We start from the raw sequence: 18,587 nt of genomic DNA, 5'->3' as shown, positions 1-18,587 counted from the left end.
ATGAATAAAATAGTACCAGGAATAAAACCAGAAAAATCACTCATTTTGGCGCCCCTATGGACGAGTGGCGCCCCAAACATTTGCCTATTCCGCCTATGCTGCGGGCTGGCCCTGGGTAAACGTGTGTGTGTGTGTGTGTGTGTGTGTGTGTGTGTGTGTGTGTGTGTGTGTGTGTTCAGACTCAGGTGGGGCGGTTCGCTCCTCAGTTCTCGGGCTATCAGCAGCAGGACTCTCACGAGCTGCTGGCCTTCCTGCTCGACGGCCTTCACGAGGACCTGAACCGCATCCGCAAGAAGCCCTACATTCAGCTGAAGGACGCCGACGGACGCCCCGACAAGGTCCATCTCTCTCTCACACACACACACTCACACACACACGCACACACACACTGCCCCTAAACCTACCCATCACAGGAAACATTCATCTGTTTTACTGTGTATGCTTTATAAGCCTTTTGAAAGGTGGGACCCTATATCTATATCCACTATAAGAATAGAGCAAACTGCACAATGTGTATCTGATAGGATAAAAACACCTCTGCGATGTATATTTGAATGGATTGCTATTATCGCTTATATCAGTATATGAGGGTATTTTTTGCCATTTTAAAGTCTGGAGCCTAAAATAAACCTCATGTGGCTGGAAACACTGAATAGTTGTGATATATATACCGGTGGGATTTGAGCAGTCAGTGCATCACTTTATATGTGTGTGTGTGTGTGTGTGATGCACTGACTGCTCAAATCACACCGGTGTGATCGCACAGAGTTACATTTTAACTCGCACGTTAATCTAAAAATAACGGCATAGAGCCCTCAAAATAATATATTTTTCTTGTTTTCTTGGAAAAATACATACATTGTTTTTGTTTAAAACAAGGAAAATGATCTGCCAATGGGGTGAGGAAAGTCCTCCTGCCTCTGTAATTTAGCTCTTCTTAAGCAATAAGGAACCAGAAAACATGACATCATATCTCATCGCTTTACCCGAACACTAAACGCTTCTCATTGAGATATTGAGAGCTGTGTGGTGATAGCCTGTGTGACGTCCTGCAGGTGGTGGCGGAGGAGGCCTGGGAGAACCACATCAAGAGGAACGACTCCATCATCGTGGACATCTTCCACGGCCTCTTCAAGTCCACGCTGGTCTGTCCTGAGTGTGCCAAGATCTCCGTGACCTTCGACCCCTTCTGCTACCTGACGCTCCCGCTGCCCATGAAGAAGGAGCGGACGCTGGAGGTGTTTCTGGTGTGGCTGGACCCTCTGGCCAAACCCACGCAGGTACGTGTGTGTGTGTGTGTGAGTTGAGTTGAGTTGAGTTGAGTTGAGTTGTTGAGTTGAGTTGTTGAGTTGAGTTGAGTTGTTGAGTTGAGTTGTTGAGTTGAGTTGTTGAGTTGAGTTGAGTTGTTGAGTTGAGTTGAGTTGTTGAGTTGAGTTGAGTTGTTGAGTTGAGTTGTTGAGTTGAGTTGAGTTGAGTTGAGTTGTTGAGTTGAGTTGAGTTGAGTTGAGTTGAGTTGAGTTGAGTTGAGTTGTTGAGTTGAGTTGAGTTGTTGAGTTGAGTTGTTGAGTTGTTGAGTTGTTGAGTTGAGTTAAGTTGTTGAGTTGAGTTAAGTTGTTGAGTTGAGTTGTTGAGTTGTTGAGTTGAGTTGTTGAGTTGAGTTGAGTTGTTGAGTTGAGTTGAGTTGAGTTGAGTTGAGTTGTTGAGTTGAGTTGAGTTGAGTTGAGTTGAGTTGTTGAGTTGAGTTGAGTTGAGTTGAGTTGAGTTGTTGAGTTGAGTTGAGTTGTTGAGTTGAGTTGAGTTGAGTTGAGTTGAGTTGAGTTGTTGAGTTGAGTTGAGTTGAGTTGAGTTGAGTTGTTGAGTTGAGTTGAGTTGAGTTGTTGAGTTGAGTTGAGTTGTTGAGTTGAGTTGAGTTGAGTTGAGTTGTTGAGTTGAGTTGTTGAGTTGAGTTGTTGAGTTGAGTTGAGTTGAGTTGAGTTGTTGAGTTGAGTTGTTGAGTTGAGTTGAGTTGAGTTGAGTTGTTGAGTTGAGTTGAGTTGAGTTGAGTTGAGTTGAGTTGAGTTGAGTTGAGTTGAGTTGAGTTGAGTTGATGTGTGTGTGTGTGACTGTTGTTTCTGTTTCAGTATAAGCTGACGGTGCCGAAGGTGGGCTGTATCTCAGACCTCTGTGCCTCACTCTCGGCTCTATCTGGAGTCCCGTCTCAGAAGGTAACCTCCATCCTCTCTCCTCTAGCCTTCATCCTCTCTCCTCTAGCCTCCATCCTCTCCTCTAGCCTCCATCCTCTCTCCTCTAGCCTCCATCCTCTCTCCTCTAGCCTCCATCCTCTCTCCTCTAGCCTCTATCCTCTCTCCTCTAGCCTCCATCCTCCCCTCTAGCCTCCATCCTCTCTCCTGTAGCCTCCTTCCTCTCTCCTCTAGCCTCCATCCTCTCTCCTCTAGCCTCCTTCCTCTCTCCTCTAGCCTCCATCCTCTCTCCTCTATCCTCCTTCCTCTCTCCTCTAGCCTTCATCCTCTCTCCTCTAGCCTCCTTCCTCTCTCCTCTAGCCTCCATCCTCTCTCCTCTAGCCTCCTTCCTCTCTCCTCTAGCCTCCATCCTCTCTCCTCTATCCTCCTTCCTCTCTCCTCTAGCCTTCATCCTCTCTCCTCTAGCCTCCATCCTCTCTCCTCTATCCTCCTTCCTCTCTCCTCTAGCCTTCATCCTCTCTCCTCTAGCCTCCTTCCTCTCTCCTCTAGCCTCCTTCCTCTCTCCTCTATCCTCCTTCCTCTCTCCTCTAGCCTTCATCCTCTCTCCTCTAGCCTCCTTCCTCTCTCCTCTCTCTCTCCTCTAGCCTCCTTCCTCTCTCCTCTATCCTCCTTCCTCTCTCCTCTAGCCTCCATCCTCTCTCCTGTAGCCTCCTTCCTCTCTCCTCTAGCCTCCATCCTCTCTCCTCTAGCCTCCATCCTCTCTCCTCTAGCCTCCATCCTCTCTCCTCTAGCCTCCATCCTCTCTCCTCTATCCTCCTTCCTCTCTCCTCTAGCCTTCATCCTCTCTCCTCTAGCCTCCTTCCTCTCTCCTCTAGCCTCCATCCTCTCTCCTCTAGCCTCCTTCCTCTCTCCTCTAGCCTCCATCCTCTCTCCTCTATCCTCCTTCCTCTCTCCTCTAGCCTTCATCCTCTCTCCTCTAGCCTCCATCCTCTCTCCTCTATCCTCCTTCCTCTCTCCTCTAGCCTTCATCCTCTCTCCTCTAGCCTCCTTCCTCTCTCCTCTAGCCTCCTTCCTCTCTCCTCTATCCTCCTTCCTCTCTCCTCTAGCCTTCATCCTCTCTCCTCTAGCCTCCATCCTCTCTCCTCTAGCCTCCATCCTCTCTCCTCTAGCCTTCATCCTCTCTCCTCTATCCTCCTTCCTCTCTCCTCTAGCCTTCATCCTCTCTCCTCTAGCCTCCTTCCTCTCTCCTCTAGCCTCCTTCCTCTCTCCTCTATCCTCCTTCCTCTCTCCTCTAGCCTTCATCCTCTCTCCTCTAGCCTCCTTCCTCTCTCCTCTAGCCTTCATCCTCTCTCCTCTAGCCTCCATCCTCTCTCCTCTAGCCTCCTTCCTCTCTCCTCTAGCCTCCTTCCTCTCTCCTCTAGCCTCCATCCTCTCTCCTCTAGCCTCCTTCCTCTCTCCTCTATCCTCCTTCCTCTCTCCTCTAGTCTCCTTCCTCTCTCCTCTAGCCTCCATCCTCTCTCCTCTAGCCTCCATCCTCTCTCCTCTAGCCTCCATCCTCTCTCCTCTAGCCTTCATCCTCTCTCCTCTATCCTCCTTCCTCTCTCCTCTAGCCTTCATCCTCTCTCCTCTAGCCTCCTTCCTCTCTCCTCTAGCCTCCTTCCTCTCTCCTCTATCCTCCTTCCTCTCTCCTCTAGCCTTCATCCTCTCTCCTCTAGCCTCCATCCTCTCTCCTCTAGCCTTCATCCTCTCTCCTCTAGCCTCCATCCTCTCTCCTCTAGCCTCCTTCCTCTCTCCTCTAGCCTCCTTCCTCTCTCCTCTAGCCTCCATCCTCTCTCCTCTAGCCTCCTTCCTCTCTCCTCTATCCTCCTTCCTCTCTCCTCTAGCCTTCATCCTCTCTCCTCTAGCCTTCATCCTCTCTCCTCTAGCCTCCTTCCTCTCTCCTCTAGCCTCCATCCTCTCTCCTCTAGCCTCCTTCCTCTCTCCTCTAGCCTCCATCCTCTCTCCTCTAGCCTCCATCCTCTCTCCTCTAGCCTCCATCCTCTCTCCTCTAGCCTCTATCCTCTCTCCTCTAGCCTCCATCCTCCCCTCTAGCCTCCATCCTCTCTCCTGTAGCCTCCTTCCTCTCTCCTCTAGCCTCCATCCTCTCTCCTCTAGCCTCCTTCCTCTCTCCTCTAGCCTCCATCCTCTCTCCTCTATCCTCCTTCCTCTCTCCTCTAGCCTTCATCCTCTCTCCTCTAGCCTCCTTCCTCTCTCCTCTAGCCTCCATCCTCTCTCCTCTAGCCTCCTTCCTCTCTCCTCTAGCCTCCATCCTCTCTCCTCTATCCTCCTTCCTCTCTCCTCTAGCCTTCATCCTCTCTCCTCTAGCCTCCATCCTCTCTCCTCTATCCTCCTTCCTCTCTCCTCTAGCCTTCATCCTCTCTCCTCTAGCCTCCTTCCTCTCTCCTCTAGCCTCCTTCCTCTCTCCTCTATCCTCCTTCCTCTCTCCTCTAGCCTTCATCCTCTCTCCTCTAGCCTCCTTCCTCTCTCCTCTCTCTCTCCTCTAGCCTCCTTCCTCTCTCCTCTATCCTCCTTCCTCTCTCCTCTAGCCTCCATCCTCTCTCCTGTAGCCTCCTTCCTCTCTCCCGTCTAGCCTCCATCCTCTCTCCTCTAGCCTCCTTCCTCTCTCCTGTAGCCTCCATCCTCTCTCCTCTATCCTCCTTCCTCTCTCCTCTAGCCTTCATCCTCTCTCCTCTAGCCTCCTTCCTCTCTCCTCTAGCCTCCATCCTCTCTCCTCTAGCCTCCTTCCTCTCTCCTCTAGCCTCCATCCTCTCTCCTCTATCCTCCTTCCTCTCTCCTCTAGCCTTCATCCTCTCTCCTCTAGCCTCCATCCTCTCTCCTCTAGCCTCCTTCCTCTCTCCTCTAGCCTCCATCCTCTCTCCTCTAGCCTCCATCTCTCCTGCTGAGCCTCCAGCATTCACTGTGTTCTCCATCCCGTTCCAGATGGTCGTCACAGACATTTACAACCACAGGTTCCACCGCATATTCACCAGCAACGAGAACCTGAGCAGCATCATGGAGCGGGACGACATCTATGTGTGAGTAAGCTGCGGTCCGGCCCAGGGGTCAGTGTGTGTTTCTGACCGTGTGTGTGTGTCTGTGTGTACTGCAGGTTCGAGCTGGCCGTCGGCCGACAGGAGGACACGGATCACATGCTGATTCCTGTTCATCTGCGGGAGAAATACAAGCAGTCTGGCTTCAACCACACCAGCACGCCGCTCTTCGGCCAGCCCTTCCTAATCAGTGTGCCACGCTCCATCCGAGAGGACAAGCTGTACAACCTGCTCCTGCTGCGCCTCTGGTGTGTACACACACACACACACACACACACACACACACGCTCCATCAGAGAGGACAAGCTGTACAACCCACTCCGTCTCCTCCTCTGGTGTGTGTCGGCAAACAGACATCAATAATGAGATTAACTGTTGAAAACATTTTAAAAGTCATAACGGTGAGATTAAAGGTAAAAAATGACATGCTAAGTTACGGTGACACATTGCTGCCACATGCATTTTATTTTTTTCACTTAATTATGTCGTAACAGCGAGATCTTATGTCGTTTTAATGGCCTCTTTTCTCGATCAAGATCTTATGTTGTAAAAACAACATCATTTTTTCATTGAGGCGAGGTGGACAAGCGAGACGCATGGGAGGAGCGACTCACAATACACTCACAATACTCCGTCATTTTTATCCATACAGACAAGTTCAAGACATAATAATAAAATATAAACTGTCTTTATTTATTTGTGTACAGTCAAAATAACAACAAAGGCAGTGGATTCAGATTATTTTGCATGCACTCCACTTCCAAACGCTGAATTAAACAGCTGAGCTAAACAGAGAGTGGCCATTTTGATGAGCTTTCTTGCGATTAGAGCTGTGACGGATTGCATTGATCATCTGAAGCGCTGCAAGTGCACGCGGTGACGGAATGGCCCTATTCAAAGTCAAAGCGAAAACATCATTTAAAGCGGCACTCCTTATAGTGAAAGCACAAACACCATTTAAATCACCAGATCACATTTAGTTTCAGTAGTATGAGCCCTTGCAGTCAGCAGAGCGTAAGATTCTGTCCATGAAGACTTTGCTGTTGGCTGCATTGGCCTCCATCAAGAGGGTAGGGGACCTGTAGGCATTTACGGTTGACGAATCGTGCCTGGAGTTCGGGCCGGGTGACGCCCACGTGGTACTGAGACCCCGGGTGGCCTGGCTACGTGCCCAAGGTTCCCACCACTCCCTTCAGGGACCAGTTGGTGAACCTGCAAGCGCTGCCCCTGGAGGAGGCAGACCCAGCCCTAGCTTTGCTCTGTCCCGTCCGTGCCCTGCGGATCTACGTGGACAGAACCCAAAGCTTCAGGACCTCAGAGCAGCTCTTCGTCTGTTACGGAGGCCAGCAGAAGGGAAAGGCTGTCTCCAAGTAGAGGAAGGCCCACTCCATAGTGGATGCCATCACCTTGGCTTACCAAGCACAAGGTGTGCCATGTCCGCTCAGGGTGTAAGCACACTCTACTACAAGTGTTGCATCCTCCTGCCTCGCTGTCAGACATCTGTAGAGCTGTGGGCTGGGCAACACCCAACACGTTCGCTAGGTTCTATAGCCTACACGTGGAGCCGGTCTCCTCCTGTGTTCTCACCTCAAACGGGTAGCAGCACTGAGAGGCCCAGCTCCTGTCGGCTTGCTGCGCATCGGCGCTTACTCTTCCAGAGATTAAACTGTGTGAGTCCTCCAACGCCATCCGGCCTCTTGCCACTGAATCCTTGAGAGCCGGTATTGGGCTTGGGCCATGTGAGCGACCCACATATTTTTCCACGGTTGCTCCTCCGGAAGCCCGTGTCTTTCCCTTGGGAGAGCCCTCCCTTCTGAGGGATGGAGCCCCCTCACGACAGCGGGCTATGGCTCAGCTCTGTGTCCACATAACTCCTCTCGGTATGATGTGGTTCCGCAGCGGCCCCCCTCGGGCACGCTTCCCAGTGTTATCCAATAGTCACTGAGCGGGTCAGAACAGCAGTGATGGACTTCTCTGTGTGAGCCCGGTCTCATCAGGTAAGAGAGCTCCGTGCCCTTCAGGGAATGAGGGTTACATACGTAACCGAGACGTTTTAAAGTCATAACAGTAAGATAAAGTCAGAAACAAGATTTTAAAAGTCCGTCTCATGTGTCTCGGTGTGTGTGTGTGTGTGTGTGTGTGTTGCAGCCGCTTCATTCGTCCGGCCGCTGAGGACGAGGATTCGGAGGATCCGCTCTCGCCCGCGCCTCTCTCCTCCTCCACCAATGGTGTAGCGGAGCAGGGCTGGCCCAGTAAGCACATGCTGATCCCCGTCAGGCTTGAGCTGCGAGACCCGTCCTGCTGACCCAGCCTCTGTCCTTCCGTCTGTCCTGCAGGTGAGATGGACACGGAGGAGGACCAGGAGAACGACCACAGCCCGTCCGAGGACTCGCTGGGCGGAGACGGAGACCACGAGCCGGAGCTAGAGCAGAGGAAGAGGCTCTTCACATTCCAGTTCAACAGCATGGGAAAGACGGACGCCGGCTTCCTGACGGCCGGAGAGCCGCGGATGATCCGCTTCGACGAGGCCCACATGAGGCTCAGCGGTGGGCTCAGCTCCCCCTGTGCTCCCCTCTGACCCCTAACTCACTCGACCTCCGCTGACCTGTGTTTCTCTTGCAGATAGATGCTACCTCTCCTTGGACTGGGAGCCGGACACCAAGAGGAGGCTCTTCAACGAGGCGGCGGCTGAGGTAAGGCCATGCCCGCCAGGAGATGATGATAAACAGGGGGTCGGTCCTCTCTCTCAGAATCCTTTTAGTAGCATTGGATGCCATTTACATTAAATACAAATATACCGCCATTTACTAAACGATTGATTAAAATTATGAAATCACTGAGTTATTTACTGGCAACAAATGCTCTTCTTACTTAGTAATTTTGTATTGTTTCTAGTCTAAAAGACTAGATCGAGATGCATTTACTAGATGAGTAAAATGTCATAAGATATTTTTTCCTGTTTTGTTGAAAATAAAATCAAAATGAAGAGAGTTTTTGCTTCAAACAGGCTAAATGATCTGCCAATGGGGTGAGAAAAATAATCTTGTTTCTGATTAAAATCTTGTTTCTTGTTTCCGTCCCAAACAGAAATACGATTGGCAGATAATTTTTCTTGTTTTAAGCAAAAACTCACTTCATTTTGATTTTATTTTCTCTCTAGGAGAAATCACAACACATGAGCCGCTCACACTGAGAAACAGCGCTAAACATTTAACATGTGACGTTTTTATATTTATAACATATGATGCAGTTAAACATCACACAACCAAGAGTGTGTTTCCCTGAACACCATCACGACTGAAAATGACACTGATTTCATACGACAGCTCCATAAACTATTAATTAACATTAAGTCACTTACATTTTTAGATGCAATATTGAGTGTTTTTGTTTTATTTCAGCAGCGAAAATAGTCCAAACAAAGATTCTAAGCAAAAACAGCAGAACCGTAACGCGCCTCACAGCAACAGTGTGTGTGTTACTGATTGATTCAGTGTTTGAATGAATCGGTTGAATCAAAGATTCAATAACCTGTTTGTAAACGACTGCCTCATTCTTGAATGAATCAGGCGTTTGAATGAATCGTTTGGATGAATCGACTCAATGACTCATTAAGACTCACCTGCTGCCACCTACTGGTGGTTTAGTTTCATGTTTAAACACACTTTCTAAAATGTCTTATTTATCCAAAAATACAAATCTCATAGCATTATTTAATGCAGTTGTAATTTTTCAGTGTAATTGACTTAATATTATTGGTAACAGCCCTATAGTGTCTTATTTTAATTGAATGTATAGATCAATTTTAAGAACATAATATAAGATTATGGAGAGAAATGCCCTTTAAAAAAGGTAAACATATCCCAAATATGCAGATTTCAATATGCCAAAGCTGATTGAACACTGGTGAGAATACAACACAAAATATGAAATAAAAAATAACACTTTTTTTCCGGACAAGTGAGTGACTGATTAACTTATCCGAAGGACAAGCCACGTGAACATGCTTAGTGTCCAGCCCTGTAATGAATGCTGTTAAAATGTTTTTTTCCAATGAATTATCAGTATAATTTTCAACTAAAATTATTTTCTGTTGAAAACCAGATTTTTTTCCACAAAAATCTCTTTTCTCCCCAAAAATAAGTCTGGAAAATTGGGGGGTCGTCTTATATTCAGAGTCGTCTTGTATTCGGGTATATACAGCATTTCCAAAAGTTGAAATAAAGCATCTAACGTGTTTAATAATAAGTGTTTCGCGGTGAGGGGAAGGTAAACAGACATGTGCTAAATTAGAGACGGTAAAAGTCCAATATTAATTATGTAATAAGTGTGTGAGTCTTGTCTCGCACACACACAATGGTCCCTCCTCGGCTGGGTAAGTCCCTGCTCTGCTCCCGCTCAGAGCTGGTTAGAGATGGTCTGACCTCAGCCTTTCCTCCGCAGGACTTCCACAGGCACGAGAGCATGGAGTCCAAGCCCCAGAAGAAGAGCTTCTTCAGGCTGAAGGACTGCATCGAGCTCTTCACCACCAGAGAGAAGCTGGGCGCAGACGACCCCTGGTGAGTCCACTGCAAAAAATGCTCTTCTTGCTTAGCCATTTTGTCTCATTATCAGTCCAAATATCTAGCAATCGATGTGCGGGTTACGAGTGATGTTGCCCGCGGTGATTTTTAATGATATTCGTCGGTCGGTCGGGTCGTTTTGAAGTAAAGATGCCAATTAAACCGTTGTAATTGATATAGTACTGGACACAGTTTCCTGTGAAGTGCACTGGCCAGGAGGATCCTCTGCGTTAGTGCAGCCAGTGACGCACATTCAGCTCCGCCGGTCGAGTCAGAGGTGAGAAGACACCGGCTCAACCCAGGGACGGCTGATGCAAGTTTAGTTTATTTACACAGCACATCTAAACACAGCGTGAGGAAAGATAAACATGAGCAGCTAATCTTCTGTTTTAGGACACCATCGGCACCTTATAGCCCTTTCCTGACGCCGGACAAAATGCCCGATTTCCCACACGCTGAACTGAGCAATGCCATTGCACCATTTTAATAGCCTTCTTTTAAACGCATATAGCTCAGTAATGCCAGTTTATGTGTTTTCTGAGAGGAGGCGGGATTCGGGAAAGTGGAGGGAGAGACACACACACTTCGATTAGACTGGATAAACACATGCGGCATCTTCATTGTTAACGAAATGAATGAATAAAAGTCATTTTACTGATCTAGTAAATGCATCTTGATTTAAGAATATTTCGATATTTGGACTGGAAATTAGAAAAAATACTAAATAAGAAGAGCATTTTTTGCAGTTAGGGCCGTTCCTCACGTCCTGCTGTCACAGGGGCTGAGCGAGTGTGTGTGTGTGTGTGTGTGTGTTTCAGGTACTGTCCCGACTGTAAGCAGCACCAGCAGGCCACGAAGAAGCTGGACCTGTGGAGTCTGCCTCCGGTGCTGGTGGTCCATCTCAAGCGCTTCTCCTACAGCCGCTACATGAGGGACAAGCTGGACTCGCTGGTGGACTTCCCACTGCGGTACGTCCCGTGTGTGTGTGTGTCGGTGTGTGTGTGTCGGTGTGTGTGAACAGTGTTGCTCTCCCTCAGGGATCTGGACATGTCGGAGTTCCTCATCAACCCCAACGCCGGACCCTGCCGCTACGACCTCATCGCCGTGTCTAACCACTACGGAGGCATGGGGGGAGGACACTGTGAGTATCACACTCACACACACACACACACACACACACACTGGTGATGTGTGAACGTAACGGTGCTGATTTCCTCGGCAGACACTGCCTACGCCCAGAACAAGGAGGATCAGAAGTGGTACAACTTCGACGACAGCAGTGTGTCGGCCGCCAGCGAGGACCAGATCGTGGTGAGGCACTAGGCCATGTGTTCCTTCAGCACTCACTCGCCCTCAGCCGCTCTGACTGTGTGTGTGTGTGTGTGTGTGTGTGTGTGTGTGTGTGTGTGTGTGTGTGTGTGTGTGTGTGTGTGTGTGTGTGTGTGTAGTCCAAGGCAGCGTACGTGCTCTTCTACCAGCGGCAGGACACGGTCAAGGGCACGGGTTACTTCGCCCTGGACCGCGAGACTCCCGACGAGACGCCACAGGAGGAGGAAGAGGAGGAAGAAGAGGAGGAGGAAGAGCTCCACGTGTCCATGAGCACCAACTGAGGAGGTGTAGCGCACACACACAGCCAAACCTGCACAGACGGGCCGGCACCACTTTAGTGTGGCATGAGATGTGCTTTACCTGTAATGCCGACTGACTGTTTCCCGTCGGTCTGGGGGAAGTTCCCTCACCTCCGCCTTAACCGCCGCGCGCTCAGACTGTGGCCTTTCTCCGACACACACACACACACACACCCTCCGGATCAATGTCCTCGGCTCTGGCGTTATAAATACTGTACATAAGAAGAGTTCACTCTGTGAGTGCACATTTGATAAATCTATTTATTTATACGGGAGAGGTGTTGAATGTGGCGGAGCATCCGTTGAGCGCGGTGGGGACGTCCTGCATGACGAGTTCACATGTGAGATGTGCATGAGTATTTATTTACAGACTGCAATAAACTTGGGGAAAGCCTCCAGTGGTGCTGGTTCTTTCTCAGTGGGCGTTTGCAGGGGCACTTCCTGTTAGCGGTTTGCTAGTGTTTAATGGGCATCAGCGGGACAGGGTGCGATGTGGGAGAGGGTATTAAAGGGAAAGACGGCTGCCGTTCTGACCCACACTCCATGCCAGTGGGTGGCGGTAATGCACCAGACACAGCAGCAGAAGAAGAAGAACAGGTGTGTGTGTGTGTGTGTGTGTGTGTGTGTGTGTGTGTGTGTTTGAGCTGGTTTATAATTAAAGTCACACATTATATTAACGCTCATGTGTTTAATCTCATCCCCATTTAACTGAGAAAAGGATTTGAAACATCTTTCTGGAGGTGACATAAATAAATTTATTTTTCCCCATTGTCCAATCGAATGGCTGGAGAGGCAGGCCTTCCGCTGTGGTGACGTGTTGATTGGACTGACAGCACAGCTGATTCAGAGGTTTCCTAGCAACATAATAAAACTGCAGCGCTGCTATTTCCTAAATGAAAAACGTCAAGCAATAAAAGGCAGTGCGGTGCGACCCGGAAAAGCGTGTTCTGTGGGATCGGGCCCTTATCCTGTTCACATCACGAGCAGGCTTAAGCTTACGGACCTGCTGCTACGACCGCAAGACCAGGATGCTCTGGTGGGAATGAAAGAACGAGGAAAAGAAAGAGTATTTATCTGAGGAAGTGGTTTTAGATTTCAGGACCATGCGAATTTCTGTTGAACCCCCTCAGTGTTACATCTTAAAAACAAGCGAGGTGTTGCAACACACACACACACACCAGCTAATCATTTTTGTTTCGCAGAATGTTTGATTTTTTTATGGTTTTTGGTTTTCCAGGAAGGTTTTCTTAATGGAAATATAGCATTAGTTTTTGGTTTGTAGGACATTACTCTAACGTTCCCCTAACCTCAATTCATAATTTTCTTACTTTAAATAAACATTGGCTTTACTATAGTAGCCAAATCCAACACAGAGCCATGTTTAGCATGCCTGTAGATGAACAATACTTAAACGCTCTAATCAAAGAATAATGTACACTGATTCCCAATGTTAGGTGTTCGTCGGATAACGTTAAGTAAGAATGAGCTGTTAACCCCTTACGATTCAAAGATCGTATACGGCCTCAGATTACTATTGTTCACCATTCACTGCTCATCACACGATTACCTCATCTGGACAGACTCGGTATCATCAGACAGATTAAAGACTCCAGCTGCGATATCTGAACACTGTTTTGTACATGTTTGCAAAATATTTCGTCATACAGAATACCATTTATATTAATAGATATATAATATAATCGATAACTATGGAATAAGGTTTTTGTGTGATTGTTCATGTGATTTTGGCTATATTATATTTTAATAATGGATGTTTACATTATGACTGCTAACAGGTGTAGCGATTAGCTCCATATAAAATGATGAATATAACATGTTTTACCATCACCATTTGAATGAAATCCCCATTATATCGCGACAGGAAACTAATAAACACACTCGATGGTGGTCTAAAGTGAGATAAAGAGTGAAGGTGTAGTTTTAATGTTTTAAATTGTGTTATGTAGCTTGATGCTAACTGAAGCTCTGATGCACCTGTTGGACCAGGAGCGTTGTCTATTTATGGTACAATTATTCACATAATCTGCTTTTAGTTTAGTTTTTAGATTTAGAAAGACAAGCTAATGTGGCTTACTCAATGAAATACTGTGCTGTTAATGGGCCATTTAGGCAGGCATACATGTTATAATGGATTTGAATAATGGCTGTTAAAAAACAAAAGATTCATAACAAAAGAATAATGAGGAGAACGCCTCAGACATTCAAAAGTGTGAAACGATCGTCGAGTGAGCACATTGAAGCATTAATTGAGCTGTTCTCCTCGCCAGACATTAGACAAAAGACTGCAAACGTGTCTTCAGCCCAACACACTTATTGATAAAAGACATCTGAAAAACAATCCAGACATGGTCTTAGAAAATGTTTCATAACATTCATAGTTTTGGACAGCCTCAGATTTTAAAGCATGAACACACTTGTGCCTTCACTCTAGTTGTAGTTATAAGTCCTTATACTACATTCACATAATATTTTTATACATTATTTTTTTTTATTCAGCTGTAAACTCTCAAGTGTTGGCTTTCTAAATATATATTGGTTATGTGTATATCCAGAATACCGTACGAGCAGCTGTCTTTATACTATGTGCATGTCTAAATGCTGCATTTGCCAGATCGGGAGGGGACAGGTGAGTGTTTTTTAGCAAACTTTTTAACAAACAATTAACAATACAAACTATTACAGGAAAGCAAATCGATGGAAAATAAATCACACACTCCGGTTGTGGCCTGTTCTTAAAGTTGGAACTGCTCCTTCTTTTAAGACAAGCTGTTGTGCGAATCCTGCATTGAACTCGTGAAGATTGTGGAAGCTTTCCTCCGTAAAATGTGCAGCACAGAAAGCAAGATTTGGGTAATATTTATGTAGGACCGAGATTAATTTAAACCATTGATCCCTAGCTCCCTCGTCCTTAGCAAAGCTGAACAAAGTGGACCTGCAGTCCGGATGAAAATAACAGACAATGGGATTTTCTGGATTTTTTTTCTCATTCTGTCCCTCATAGTTGAAGTGTACCTATGATGAAAATTACAGGCCTCTATCATCGTTTTACGTGGGAGAACTTGCACAATTGGTGGTTGACTGAAGACTTTTTTGCCCCACTGTATGTCTTATGTTTGTGTGGTAAGTTTTCACTAAGTTAGAGATCATTTTCTGAAGAGAACCAGATTACACGTCTTTGACAGAGGCTGCAGATCGCGCATTGTTTGTTTTCTTTATTTTGCAAAAGCTCAACAATTTGTTTTCATTGTGACTGTACCCCAAAAATAAAAGAAACTTAACAGAATATCATGATGTAAAACACTTGCCTGAATGATAAAAACTGACAGTTATTTGAGTCTCTTTGGCATTGATAAGAAAAAAGTCTATCGTGCCGACGCTATAGCCGACTCCTGGGGGTTAATTAATAAACTGTATTTAACATAACAGCCAGCCAAAATAGAGACGAACTCACAGAGTCACGTACAGAGTCTGGCTTCAACCACACCAGCACGCCGCTCTTTAGCCAGCCCTTCCTGCTCACCGTGCCGCAGAAGATTCACATTTCCCCTGTAATAATGAGGCTTTTACACATTACTGTTGATCAGTTAAACCTCAGGGCTTCACTTTCCAATAAATGCATCTGAAACCTTTAGAAGAAATGCCCTTATATTGGCAAAACTGACCCTGGGAATCAATTTAAGGTGGTAAATTAATAATAAAAGAGTTCATTTCTGTCACGGATGTGAACAGTTTTTACGCCATCATAAGGCAAGCTGAACAGTGTTAAAAGAGGCAGTTTTCAGGCACACTAAAATGCTGTCAAATACAATACCATTGATGTACTTTGCACAATTTTACGATGTTTGTAAACACAATGGCGTATTTTGCGACGCATATACTGTTTTAAACGCTGTATTTGACGCTGTTTTACTGTAAACATGATTAATATATAGCGTAATTCTAACCCTTTTGGCTTGCCATACTGGAGCTCCTTGAACACACGTTTATTTTGCTACAAACACTCATTTTATACGCGTGTGTGGATTTAAAATGTTAAAGTGTCCAACTAGACGCGTTAGACGAGAATTTGACGGTCTATTCGTGTTCAATGTGAACACAGCCTCCTCCCGTCAACCACATTAACAGTGAAGCCAAGAACAAGATATGCCTCAACTTTTTCCTGCATTTAGCTTTTGAATAAGCAGCAACTTTTGTTTTGTTTCTGGCCATGGTCTGATCAATGGCCCCTCTGGATGGCAGTGGCGTGCCGAGACGGACTCAAAATGGGCTGTCCAGGTTTTGTCGAGCAGAGGTTAAACGCAACATTGAAACACACACCCGAGAACCAGACCCAGGAATTGGTGTGCCAAAAGCCCTTAAATGAGATGTGCTGCGGGTTGGGCTAGAGAATTTCAGGAAATACCTCCCGTGAGACAAGCGATTCCGTAAAAAACTAACCGAAAAAGTCTGAAAGCCGAACTCTGCAAAGCTAACGGACCTCCTCGGCTGGTGAATGAGAAGGGTGCCTCGGTCCTGGGCACGGTCGGAACGGCGGGCGGCGATGTGCCGAGACGGACTCAAAACTGGCCATCCGGGTTTTGTCGAGGAGAGAACGTGACAAATCCGACATTGAAACGCAGACAAACAAGGGCGAGGCCCGGCTGATACGCACCCCCAAATCTGACATTGAAACGCAGACAAACAAGGGCGAGGCCCGGCGGATGCGCACCCCCAAATCTGACATTGAAACGCAGACAAACAAGGGCGAGGCCCGGCTGATACGCACCCCCAAATCTGACATTGAAACGCAGACAAACAAGAACGAGGCCCGGCGGATACGCACCCCCAAATCCGACATTGAAACTCAGACAAACAAGGGCGAGGCCCGGCTGATACGCACCCCCAAATCTGACATTGAAACGCAGACAAACAAGGGCGAGGCCCGGCTGATACGCACCCCCAAATCTGACATTGAAACGCAGACAAACAAGGGCGAGGCCCAGCGGATACGCACCCCCAAATCCGACATTGAAACTCAGACAAACAAGGGCGAGGCCCAGCGGATACGCACCCCCAAATCCGACATTGAAACTCAGACAAACAAGGGCGAGGCCCAGCGGATACGCACCCCCAAATCTGACATTGAAACGCAGACAAACAAGGACGAGGCCCGGCGGATACGCACCCCCAAATCCGACATTGAAACTCAGACAAACAAGGGCGAGGCCCGGCTGATACGCACCCCCAAATCTGACATTGAAACGCAGACAAACAAGGGCGAGGCCCGGCTGATACGCACCCCCAAATCTGACATTGAAACGCAGACAAACAAGGGCGAGGCCCAGCGGATACGCACCCCCAAATCCGACATTGAAACTCAGACAAACAAGGGCGAGGCCCAGCGGATACGCACCCCCAAATCTGACATTGAAACGCAGACAAACAAGGGCGAGGCCCGGCGGATGCGCACCCCCAAATCCGACATTGAAACTCAGACAAACAAGGGCGAGGCCCGGCTGATACGCACCCCCAAATCTGACATTGAAACACAGACAAACAAGGGCGAGGCCCGGCGGATACGCACCCCCAAATCTGACATTGAAACGCAGACAAACAAGGGCGAGGCCCGGCTGATACGCACCCCCAAATCTGACATTGAAACTCAGACAAACAAGGGCGAGGCCCGGCGGATACGCACCCCCAAATCTGACATTGAAACACAGACAAACAAGGGCGAGGCCCGGCCGATACGCACCCCCAAATCTGACATTGAAACGCAGACAAACAAGGGCGAGGCCCGGCGGATACGCACCCCCAAATCTGACATTGAAACGCAGACAAACAAGGGCGAGGCCCGGCGGATACGCACCCCCAAATCCGACATTGAAACGCAGACAAACAAGGACGAGGCCCGGCGGATACGCACCCCCAAATCTGCCATTGAAACGCAGACAAACAAGGGCGAGGCCCGGCGGATGCGCACCCCCAAATCCGACATTGAAACACAGACAAACAAGGGCGAGGCCCGGCGGATGCGCACCCCCAAATCCGACATTGAAACGCAGACAAACAAGGGCGAGGCCCGGCGGATGCGCACCCCCAAATCTGACATTGAAACGCAGACAAACAAGGACGAGGCCCGGCGGATGCGCACCCCCAAATCCGACATTGAAACACAGACAAACAAGGACGAGGCCCGGCGGATACGCACCCCCAAATCCGACATTGAAACACAGACAAACAAGGACGAGGCCCAGCGGATACGCACCCCCAAATCTGACATTGAAACGCAGACAAACAAGGGCGAGGCCCGGCGGATGCGCACCCCCAAATCTGACATTGAAACGCAGACAAACAAGGACGAGGCCCGGCGGATGCGCACCCCCAAATCTGACATTGAAACGCAGACAAACAAGGACGAGGCCCAGCGGATACGCACCCCCAAATCCGACATTGAAACACAGACAAACAAGGGCGAGGCCCGGCGGATGCGCACCCCCAAATCCGACATTGAAACACAGACAAACAAGGGCGAGGCTCGGCGGATGCGCACCCCCAAATCCGACATTGAAACTCAGACAAACAAGGGCGAGGCCCGGCTGATACGCACCCCCAAATCTGACATTGAAACACAGACAAACAAGGGCGAGGCCCGGCGGATACGCACCCCCAAATCTGACATTGAAACGCAGACAAACAAGGGCGAGGCCCGGCTGATACGCACCCCCAAATCTGACATTGAAACTCAGACAAACAAGGGCGAGGCCCGGCGGATACGCACCCCCAAATCTGACATTGAAACACAGACAAACAAGGGCGAGGCCCGGCCGATACGCACCCCCAAATCTGACATTGAAACGCAGACAAACAAGGGCGAGGCCCGGCGGATACGCACCCCCAAATCTGCCATTGAAACGCAGACAAACAAGGGCGAGGCCCAGCGGATACGCACCCCCAAATCCGACATTGAAACACAGACAAACAAGGGCGAGGCCCGGCGGATGCGCACCCCCAAATCCGACATTGAAACACAGACAAACAAGGGCGAGGCCCGGCGGATGCGCACCCCCAAATCCGACATTGAAACGCAGACAAACAAGGGCGAGGCCCGGCGGATGCGCACCCCCA

General features: G+C 48.3%; 2 protein-coding genes across 9 annotated transcripts in view; one reads left to right on the top strand and one right to left on the bottom strand.

Annotated features, from left to right (window-relative positions):
• Window positions 1-11,853, top strand: part of LOC137048998 (ubiquitin carboxyl-terminal hydrolase 15-like) — a 29,069-nt gene extending 17,216 nt beyond the window's left edge. For 5 of the 8 annotated variants that reach the window (XM_067427386.1, XM_067427385.1, XM_067427384.1 and 2 more), the window contains 13 exons: window positions 180-338; window positions 1,056-1,280; window positions 2,121-2,204; window positions 5,160-5,254; window positions 5,329-5,517; window positions 7,418-7,521; window positions 7,606-7,815; window positions 7,892-7,962; window positions 9,713-9,828; window positions 10,650-10,799; window positions 10,869-10,972; window positions 11,054-11,142; window positions 11,280-11,853. In XM_067427386.1, the coding sequence (XP_067283487.1) occupies window positions 180-338; window positions 1,056-1,280; window positions 2,121-2,204; window positions 5,160-5,254; window positions 5,329-5,517; window positions 7,418-7,521; window positions 7,606-7,815; window positions 7,892-7,962; window positions 9,713-9,828; window positions 10,650-10,799; window positions 10,869-10,972; window positions 11,054-11,142; window positions 11,280-11,441 (1,758 nt within the window). In that variant the 3' untranslated portion in view covers window positions 11,442-11,853. Of the gene's footprint in view, window positions 1-179; window positions 339-1,055; window positions 1,281-2,120; window positions 2,205-5,159; window positions 5,255-5,328; window positions 5,518-7,417; window positions 7,522-7,605; window positions 7,816-7,891; window positions 7,963-9,712; window positions 9,829-10,649; window positions 10,800-10,868; window positions 10,973-11,053; window positions 11,143-11,279 lie in introns of those variants that run through there. The other 3 variants (XR_010899549.1, XR_010899550.1, XR_010899551.1) reach the window with 3 other exon arrangements.
• LOC137049621 (trichohyalin-like) lies at window positions 2,775-5,149 on the bottom strand. The gene is made up of 2 exons (XM_067428182.1): window positions 4,693-5,149; window positions 2,775-4,393 (listed from the first exon to the last, which is right to left on the bottom strand). Exons 1-2 carry the CDS (start codon window positions 5,147-5,149, stop codon window positions 2,775-2,777), a joined length of 2,076 nt encoding a protein of 691 aa, XP_067284283.1.
• Window positions 11,854-18,587: the final 6,734 nt, after the last annotated feature.

The sequence above is a fragment of the Pseudorasbora parva genome, chromosome 20 (genome assembly GCF_024679245.1).
Source record: "Pseudorasbora parva isolate DD20220531a chromosome 20, ASM2467924v1, whole genome shotgun sequence".
Taxonomy (NCBI): Eukaryota; Metazoa; Chordata; class Actinopteri; order Cypriniformes; family Gobionidae; genus Pseudorasbora; species Pseudorasbora parva.
This window is presented reverse-complemented; position numbering and strand designations above follow the sequence as displayed.